Below are 10,570 nucleotides of genomic sequence, written 5' to 3'. Positions count from 1 at the left end.
CCCCCGCCCTGTTCACAGCTGAGCCTTATCTTTGCTCAGTGATCCATAAATGCTGACTCAGTTTTCATTTATGACTCTGCCTTTCTGTTTCTACACTGGCCATCCTCCCTTTTTTGCAGTTCTCTGCCCTGGCATCCCATTAGATCACCTGGAGAGCTTTCAAAAGTCCTTCTGGGTCATACCCCAAATCAATTAAATCAGACTTTCTGGATGAGGGCTTCAGCCCTCAGGAGTTTTGAAAGCTTTCCAGATGATTCCAAAGTGCAGCCAAGGTTGAGCACTACCACTATATTGATATAATTTTTATTTAGCCATGTTAATATCACAGTTGAGGAAAAAGACAAGTCCAACCTTCTCTGCTTTCTGGCAACGTGATTTCAACATATATTACAGATAGAAGGACGCAGTATTTAATCTTTTACACATCGGCACTTGACAGAAATGAGGTGGGAAGCAGCTGGAAGCAAATGGTAAAGAATTCGTCAAAAGGAAAGAAATTTCCTGAGTACTAACTTCTTTGTGGCTCACTACACGGGCTCATGATGCGACACAAAAATGAATTAGAAAAAGATCAGTCCCACATGCTGAGAGTCTAAGATGGATTATACTATGTATAATGTGCTAAGTGTCACCCAGCTGAAACGCTATGAGACTCAGGGATTGAGTGAGGGGTGATTTTCAGCCAGGAGATAACAGGAGTCTTTGTAGAGGGGGTGGCATTTCACAGGACCTGGGAGAATGGGTGGGAAGTGAAAACTTGGAGCCAGGAGGAAGGATGTTGTGAAAGGGCAGAGATAAAGAAGTGTGAGACTGTGGAGAGGAGGCAGGGGACAGCAGGTAGTCCCATTTCCCGGGCTGGAAGAGAATAAAGACACCGATATTTGAAATATCCTGTCACTTTTGTAGTTTGGGTACTATTCCCCATTGAAGATTTGGTTACATCTTGACAGAACTTGTGAGAATCAGGTTATTTGCTTTTTACATTCATAACTGGTCTTCCCTGGTGGTTCCATGATAAAGAATCTGCCTGCAATGTAGGAGACTCAGGTTCAATCCCTAGGCCAGGAAGATCCCCTAGAAAAGGAAATGGCAACCCACTCCAGTATTCTTACCTGGGAAATTCCATGGACAGAGAAGCCTGGCAGGCTATAGTCCCTGGGGTCACAAACAGCCAAACACCATGTTGAACTAAGCAACAACACAACACTTATAACCTGATGTGACGAGTCCAAAGCTCTGGGTGGTGAATATAAGGGGCCTCGTGAATGCATTTATATGTATTTCAGTCTTGAAAGGCCTCAGATTAAATTACAGAGGAGGAAACTTGGAGATTAAAAAACACCAGCTATTTCAATGGTGATAACATTCCCTATGAGGTGAAAGTCTGGCCATCTGCCATTTCCAATATTATTACTTTACCTCAATAAAAAGAGGATAATACCAGGCTTCTGTGAGTTAAGATGAAGTTTGGGTGTGAAGATGAGAAATATCTCGGTTAGCAAGGAGAAACAGCGACCCACACGTCGTCATCCCTCCGAGTCACAAGCTGACAGCTCAGCAGGTGGAGCCAGGAAGCCCCGCAGCTGTTCCCTGGCTGCTGGCCAAGGCCATTACCATGGCAACGCCCCTGGGGTGGGAGGGGCAGCTTAGCCTGCGGAAACCACCAGTATTTAAAAAGTAACACAAATGATCCTGGATTGGATCCTGCGGGAGAAAAAAATTCCTATAGAAATGTCCTTTTTAAAGATATAATTGGGACAGATGGGCTCAATTTGAGTGTGAACTGTGGGTTAGATGGGTGTTTCCCAAATTTCAGTGTGCTTCAGGCTCACCTGGTGGGCTTGGCAAAACACAGATGGCCAGACCCGACCCCCAGAGTTTACAGATTCATTACGGCTGAGGTGGAAGCTAACAATCTGTGTTTCTCACTAAAGATTCCGAGTGATGCTGATGCTGCTGGTATGGGGTCGCACAGAATCACCGTATGACACACTGGCATTGCATCAATGTTCACTTCCTGAGTTTGATCTTTTTACTGTAGTTATGTTAAGGAAATATCCTTAGTCTTAGAAAACACTCACAGGAGGATTTAGGACAAAGGGGCAACGGGTCTGCAACCTACTGTCAAGTGGTTCAGGAAAAAAGTAAATAGATGAACAGAATAATAAAGCAAATGTGGGAAATAACAACTGGTAAACCTGGATGAAATTAAAGGACACTTACCCCTTGGAAGAGAAGTTATGACCAACCTAGACAGCATGTTAAAAAGCAGAGACATTACTTTGGCAACAAAGGTCCATCTAGTCAAAGCTATGGTTTTTCCAGTAGTCATGTATGGATGTGAGAGTTGGACTATAAAGAAAGCTGAGCGCCGAAGAATTGATGCTTTTGAACTGTGGTGTTGGAGAAGAATCTTGAGAGTCCTTTAGACTGCAAGGAGATCCAACCAGTCCATCCTAAAGGAAATCAGTCCTGAATATTCATTGCAAGGGCTGATGCTGAAGCTGAAACTCCAATACTTTGGCCACCTGATGCAAAGAACTGACTCATTTGAAAAGACCCTGCTGGGAAAGATTGAAGGTGGGAGGAGAAGGGGACGAGAGGATGAGATGGTTAGATGGCATCACTGACTCGATGGACATGAGTCTGAGTAAACTCCGGGAGTTGGTGATGGACAGGGAGGCCTGGCGTGCTGCAGTCCATGGAGTCGCAAAGGGTCGGACATGACTGGGAGACTGAACTGAACTGAACTGAAATTTGGATGGAGGATATATGGGAGTTCACTGTGTTTTGTAACTTTTCTAGTAGATCCAAATTACATTTAAATTAATAACTAAAAATTAATATAAGAAATAAAGTTATAGTTTATCATCAAGATCTGTTCAATATGGTAGCCACTACCTAAACATGGTTATTTACATTTAAATTAATTTAAATTAAATAAAGTTCAACATTCAGCTCCTCAACCATACTAGCCATACTTCATCAGGTGCTAAAGAGTCATGTGTGACTAAGCAACTACCATATTGGACAGCGCAAATATTGAGTGAGAAGGCAATGGCACCCCACTCCAATACTCTTGCCTGGAAAATCCCATGGACGGAGGAGCCTGGTAGGCTACAGTCCATGGGGTCATAAAGAGTCGGACATGACTGAGTGACTTCACTTTCACTTTTCACTTTCATGCATTGGAGAAGGAAATGGCAACCACTCCAGTGTTCTTGCCTGGAGAATCCCAGGGACGGGGGAGCCTGGTGGGCTTCTGTCTATGGGGTCGCACAGAGTCAGACACGACTGAAGTGACTTAGCAGCAGCAGCAGCAAATATTGAGCATTACCATCATCACACAAAGTTCCACTGAACAGTTCTCACTACAGTGGAAAATATTTTACAACTGAGAAAGTCTTTGTGGAAAATTCAGTGTGCTGAAAGCAGCAGCAGAGGTAGTAAAAGCAATAGGAGTCAGTTGTTTACCACAGAAGATAGTTTATTAACTGAATGGGGCAAAAAGAAAAAATGATTAAATTATGGCTGATGGATCACAGTGTAGCTGCATTTGTAAATCCCTGGATTTTGCATGGATCAGTGGCATAATTGCTGGAGTAGGTGTTCTTAGCCACATTCTGTACACCTCATCATTTTACTGGTTTTCTTAACAATCCGTTGGATGAAGGATATATAATCACTCAAATGTTCTGGTTATTTTTCTTTTTTTCTCCTCCTTCTCCTTCAAGCAGAGGAGGAACAAGATTTGATGGGCAAACTCCCAGCAAGGCTGTGCCAGGGAGACTGTCCTGAGGGGGAATAGCTAAGACCTGGACAGTATCAAATTTTCAAATATTCTAACTTGGCTACTGGTTTCATTTTGCATGACACACCAGCTACTGTGTAAAGCAAATCAAGGCTGAGTTTCGTTGCTATCTTTACTCCTTCCGAGTTGCTTCTCCTCCCTCTTCTTTTCTGCATCTCAAATACCCAGCACTCTCTGAGCCAAGCAGGCCTGCCACCCACTCTAAAGAGCAACTTCTTTCTTCCTAGCATCATTTCACTTGGGCTCCAGCAACATCCAGATGATGAACTGAACACATTCTAAACACAAGATTCTTTGTTGCATTTGACTTAGGCTAGCTCTCTGAATGTTCTGGGAGATACTTCCTGAGCAGGGTCAAGTTTGGACATTCTCTTTCTGACCCAACTCCTATAACTCCCCTCTCTCTAGCCTCTCAGAAGTGAACACACAGACCCACATTATGCTGCACCTTGCCAGCCCCACCCCTGGCACCTTTCTCAGCAACTTCATATTCACTTGGGGCTCAGTAAAATGCACAACTATTATCACTTGGGGGAAACATGGAATGGCAGGGAAAACTGCAAACACCTGAAGCCATGAATCACAAGTCAGTTAACATGAAGACTTTTCATAGGGAGAATGAGCTGTATTCCCACTTCCAAGTTTCCACTGGGGAAAATGAACCACAGAGCTAGAATCCAGGACTCCAGCAGTATCCCTCTGCTCTGCCCAGGCCTCTGTTATGGCTTTAAATGTCCATCTAATAATCGAACCATTGTAAGAGGCTTAAGGATACACCCCCGAATCCACACACACCAAAAAAATGCTGGATAATTTTTATGCAGCAATTCCTCCTTAAAAATACATCGATTCTGAGTTTTCCCCAAAAAAGAAACCCTTGGTCAGAAAACAGTTTGCCAGTTACATAGAGATGATTACTCTTAGCAACAAGACACAATATCCCAGGTAATATTTTTATTCACTTTGTGGCTGGCTCATTCAACTTCTGAGATATCTCTTTACAGACACCTTTTTACTATGAAACAGATTTTTATTAAGACTTCAAAACCAGAAGGAGAGTCTCACCTCACAGTACTCTGTGATAATGCAGAACTTATCCTGCTCCACAAAGTTTGCATGGAACTTGACAATAGCTGGGTGATTCAGCTTGGAAAGGAGCTGGGCCTCTAAAGTGGCCTGCACAGTCTCATTTGGATTAAGTTCTCCAATACAGATTTCCTTCAGTACCTTTCTGCAGCAAAAAAAAAAAAAAAAAAATTAATACATTTAGAACTAAAATAAAGAAAGCTGAGTGCCAAAGAATTCATTCTTTTGAACTATTGTGTTGGAGAAGACTCTTGAGAGTCCCTTGAACTCCAAGGAGATCCAACAGTCCATCCTAAAGAAGATCAGCCCTGGGTGTTCACTGGAAGGACTGATGTTGAAGCTGAAACTCCAATACTTTGGCCACCTTATACAAAGAGCTGGCTCATTAGAAAAGACCCTGATGATGGGAAAAATTGAGGGAAGGAGGAGAAGGGGACGACAGAGGATGAGATGGTTGGATGGCATCACCAACTCGATGGACATGGGTTTGGGTGAACTCCGGGAGTTGGCGATTGACAGGGAGGCCTGGCGTGCTGCGGTTCATGGTGTCACAGAGCTGGACGTGACTGAGTGACTAAACTGAACTGAGAACTAAAATACACATTTAAAGATATGGACAGTGTTACAGGACCATCTAATTAATGCCCAGGCCATAACCTACTCGGAGGTCTGCTCCGGCCTGTGACTCCTGGGGACCTGGCCTGCTTCTGTCCTAGTGGGGCCCTCTGCACCTGCCTCCCTCCCCTCTGCTCAAACCAGCGGAGCCAGAACTAAGCTTGAGTGGGCATGGCCGAGGTGGCTCTCCCTCAGCCGCTAGGTGTCTCCATTTCTCTTTGCCTCTCAGGACATCTCTATTTCTGTCTTTCTCCATCTCTTTGTATATTACCTGCATCTCCTTATCTGCTTTCCTGTTTCTGTCTGCTTTTCTATTTCTCTCATTATTCCTATCTTGGTGTTTCTCTTTCTCTCTCACACACTGTATATTAATGTATATATATGTGTGTGTGTGAATATAATTATAAAATCCACTGTGTCTCTGCATCTGATTTTCTTTTTGACTCTCTCCTTTCCTCTCTGATTCTGCGTATAAATACACATGCTTCTCTTTGTCTCTCAGCTCTAATATTTTCCAAATCAACTCAATATCAGCAGAATCAATATCTGTTTATTTTCTTTTTAAAACTACCCTTAGCATGTGGTTTGTGGTTTAGTCACTAAGTCGTGTCCGACTCTTGCAATCCCATGGACTGTAGCCTGCCAATCTCTGTCCGTGGGATTCTCCAGGCAAGAATACTGGAGTGGGTTGCCATTTCCTTCTCCAGGGGATCTTCCCGACCCAGGGATCGAACCCAGGTCTCCTGCATTGCAGGCAGACGCTTTACCGACTGAGCTATAAGGAAAGATCAGGGAAGACCTTTAGCATAGCATACTTTATTTAGGAGTATTTAGGAGCTACCAGTATTGAGGAGAAGAAAAAAATATAAAAACATTGACAGAGGTATTCAAGCATGTATAAATGGAACAAGAGCTCATCATCTCTCCAATTTATTAATTCAAAATTTGTGATAACTAATGAGGAGTGGACCAAAACATTATCTCTTCCCATCTACCGAAAGAAAGACTGATGAACAAACCAATTACAGTCCCACGGTGTAAACAGATTGCCAGAGAGAAGCACTTTAGCATACCAATTATGTGTGCAGACAGATTCCACTGATTAGAAGTGAGCCTTAGCTGTTCATTAAGATAAGTTCTGCAGGACCTGTACTAGAATACATTTTGTAGTAATGTTATTTGAGAGTTTCTACCTATGCATATTAATGAAAATATATTTATAGTAGAAACTCTTAATTAAAGGCCCTATAACCAAATCCTAGATTAACCAGAGCTCTGCAGTCCTTTCTAACAGATGCCCAGGGCTGCCTTTGTTTGTACTGGGGATGCTGCAGCCAGCAGGCACTCTCTGGACCACCTTCCAGTTGAGATATGTGTTTACCCAAGTCACAGCGTCTATTCCCAAACTTGTTTGTGCCACTTGTACCCAGTATTATAAATCTGTAACCTAAATATGACAAACTGATGAAGGGTGAGTGAGTGTTGTCTCTGCTAGAAAAACTAGGTCAAATGTTTACCACAATGGTTAATAATGACAAGTTGCAAAAAAATTGCTGTTAAGTAACTGTTAAGACAGTTTTTAAATATTCATTTAAAAATGTAAAAATCTAGCATTCTGAACTGAGATTGCTAAATTTTCATTTCATTTTAAAGAAGGTAAACTTAGAAAACTTAATCAAGTTTATGCAAAAAAGATGAAGAGACCTCTCATGAGAGGACGTTAGACATTGGCTGCACATCAAAAAATGAGAGAAAATGTACAATATTTTCCTTAAATTGGGTATAAATGTTTTAGTTATGTCATTTCATCATTTTAAAGTTGTTCCCTTATATAACCAAGGACCACCTCCAGTCACATCAGACAGGGGCTATCACATGGGTTTTCTTAGGTCTTGAACACCCTACTGGACCCCTACTTGATAATGGAGTAGATTCTAGAGAAATTTTTGCTGGGTATCATGTTCTATAGAGAGGCTGTTCTAGCAAGAATTTGGTTTAAAATGACCTCATGTTATTAACAGTGGCATCTCAAACTGTTGGTATAATAAAGGGGCTTGAAATGATGGATGCAGCTGTTCTCCTGTAATGCCTAAAGATGATGAAGCTGCAGCCAAATGACATCTTCATGGTGTTTTTCCAGTACTCACCATGTCCCAGCCAACTTGCAGTTGTAAAAGTCACAGTGGTTAACATGCATGGTGATACAAAGTCACACACAAACCTGCAGTATTCTCTTACTGGGAAGGAACAAATGCTATCCGAAGCTTTAAGATGCTTACTTTTTCCTTGCAAATATCAACTACTGTGCAACAGAGCATGGGATTTTACATACATACTTAGATTTTATCTAAGCCCTATCTGGCAGCCTGATGATAAAGCATCAAATCTCATTTGTCCACAGCTTTGCAGACAAAGGAAGGGCTATCAAGGCAGGTAACATCTACTACAATCATCTTTAGCAGAAGCCAAGATATTTGACCTTTCTTACCTAAAACTGATGGAGGAAGCTCATTGCGTGTCACATAGTGTGAGAGTCATATCAGCTGAGAAGAGCAAAGAAACCAAGTCAAGAAGCTTGCCCCTACTCAGTGACACTCAGTCTGTCAACCACTGCTAAGTAACATGACAGATATTTATTTTATCAGAACTTCAGCTATTTGGGAGAAACTTTTTAGCAGCTGCAAAGACAGGCACCCCCTCAGACTCACTAATTTTGTAAAGTTTCTGTTCTCTTTCCTGAGTGGCAATGTTTCTTTCTAGGGAACTGACAAACTTTGGAGAGTGACTGGAAATCTGGATAACTACAGCTAATTTCACTCCCGTCAAATTGGCCCACTTTCCATATAAATGGGGTAGGTGATATCTTTGAGATCTTCAGGGTTGTTTTCCTCCAAATTTCCCTGTAGCCTTTCACATATTTCCCATTGAACAAGCAGCATAGGCTGTGTCAGGAAAAAGATGACACCACAAACCACAGAGAACTTGAGTCAAATTCCCAGCTTTTGATTCTCCAAGGAGAGACCAAGGCCAAAGAGAAAAGATCTGAAGGAGCCCCTGACCAATGGGATGAGGGTCCTCCCTGCCCGAAGTGAGAAAGAGACCCTCAGAACCAGATGGAGCAGGGGCAAGAACATTAGGTACACTGAGCCCTTGAAAAGAGTTCATGCTCCCCAAACTAGGTCCAGAGGAGGGGGCCAGGGACAGAACTTCCAGATGGGGAGGGGAGCCCCAGAGCAGAAGTCATGGCTGTCTTTCCAAAGCAGGAACTGCACACTTCTTTGTGTCCAGCAAGGGATAGGAGTGCAGGAAAGATCTTCAAGGGGCAAGTAAGTCAAACGGCCTAAGAACTCTGGAACCTCAGTGAGGAGTGCAGAAGCACCTCTGTGTGTCTGTGGTATAGTGCGCTCTGAGGATTTGTGACCCCTGCCCTTGGGTCTCTTGGAGAAGCCAACAGATCAGTGTGCACAAATGTGTGTCTATGTTTGTATTTTCTAAAACTTCAAACCAAAATGGATTCTATAAAGTTAGGGTGAGGGATGTGTGAGGCCCTCCTGATTTAAGCTGCCATGACTCTCTAATTTGATCAGCAGCTACTGCACCCACTGAGGGCAAAGTCACAGGAAATAGATTTTAACCTCAGCTTAAATAAGAGAGTAACTTTTTGCTTTTTGAAAAAATTTAAATATTCACCTATTTAACAGATTATTCAATCTGCTTAGGACTTTCAAGAGTTTTCATCCATCTATTAAGGCAGCAATTATTTTAACTAATCCTTTCTTTAATGGTCAGCTCTTATTTTTCTAGTTCATAAGAAAATATAGCTTTATTATAGAAAAATCTGAAAACAAAACATAGATCACAATCCACCACAGAGATAATCAACATTAACAATTTTGTATATTTCATTCTCATCTTTTTGCTACACTTTTTTTTAACACTAGAGGCCAAGCAATTTAGACAATTTGCCTGCTATTTTCATGAGACGTTATTGTAGCAGATATCTGTCATGTTAGCTGCACAGCATCTTAGACAGCCTCCCTACACTGTAGTAGATCCCTGGGCTGTGGGGTCCTGCCTTCCACAGATAAAAGCAAACAGACAGCAAACAATTCCTGTATCTCCCGCCTGCCTTGAGTTGGGATGCCAATATGGGACATAGGTTCTGCCAGTCAATTGGACCAACCTGGGACCCTGCCTTGGGGGTGAGCTTGAGGGACAGGGTGAGCACAGGACCCTCCCACACACACCATCCTAAGAAATGGCATGGGCTTGGGGGCAGTGGTAGTGGGCCACTTCCATGGTGTGGTTCCAGCTGACGTCCCTGGAAATTTGGCCTTCACTAACCCCCAGCCCCCTCAGCTGTAAGAGCCATCTGTGTTCAGCACACATCCCCCTCTGCCTCCACTGCGTAGCGGGTGACTGCTCACATCCGCATCTGGAGTCCTGACCCACATGATTATGTGTCACAGAAGCACCATGAGCTAGTCCCATACTAGCTCTTACTTTGAGATCATTAAAACTGAACCTCCAAAACTCTGATACATTTAGGTTAATTTTTGTTCCTTTCTGTCTGAAAACTTAGGATCTTCTGAGGGATTTAGGGACATTTATGGGTAGAAGGAAATTTGGAAAACTCAGCAAGTTTGGAAAACTCAGCAGTGGCCACAGGACTAGAAAAGGTCAGCTTTCATTCCAATCCCAAAGAAAGGCAATGCCAAAGAATGCTCAAACTACCACACAATTGCACTCATCTCACACGCTAGTAAAGTAATGCTCAAAATTCTCCAAGCCAGGCTTCAGCAATATGTGAACCATGAACTTCCTAATGTTCAAGCTGGTTTTAGAAAAGGCAGAGGAACCAGAGATCAAATTGCCAACATCTGCTGGATCATGGAAAAAGCAAGAGAGTTCCAGAAAAACATCTATTTCTGCTTTACTGACTATGCCAAAGCCTTTGACTGTGTGGATCACAATAAACTGTGGAAAATTCTGAAAGAGATGGGAATACCAGACCATCTGACCTGCCTCTTGAGAAATCTGTATACAGGTCAGGAAGCA

At 42.7% G+C, this 10,570-nt stretch overlaps 1 protein-coding gene across 6 annotated transcripts in view; it reads right to left on the bottom strand.

Annotated features, from left to right (window-relative positions):
• Window positions 1-10,570, bottom strand: part of NEK11 (NIMA-related kinase 11) — a 276,447-nt gene that overhangs the window by 214,105 nt on the left and 51,772 nt on the right. For 5 of the 6 annotated variants that reach the window (XM_010834960.1, XM_010834962.1, XM_010834961.1 and 2 more), the window contains exon 3: window positions 4,877-5,042. The exons of the other annotated variant lie outside the window; for it this stretch is intronic. In XM_010834960.1, the coding sequence (XP_010833262.1) occupies window positions 4,877-5,042 (166 nt within the window). The remainder of the gene's footprint in view (window positions 1-4,876; window positions 5,043-10,570) is intronic. 6 annotated transcript variants of the gene reach the window in all.

Source organism: Bison bison, unplaced genomic scaffold (genome assembly GCF_000754665.1).
Source record: "Bison bison bison isolate TAMUID 2011002044 unplaced genomic scaffold, Bison_UMD1.0 scf7180017864037, whole genome shotgun sequence".
NCBI classification, from domain to species: domain Eukaryota; kingdom Metazoa; phylum Chordata; class Mammalia; order Artiodactyla; family Bovidae; genus Bison; species Bison bison.
Note: the sequence above shows the minus strand (reverse complement) of the source record. Positions and strands in the feature narration are given on the sequence as shown.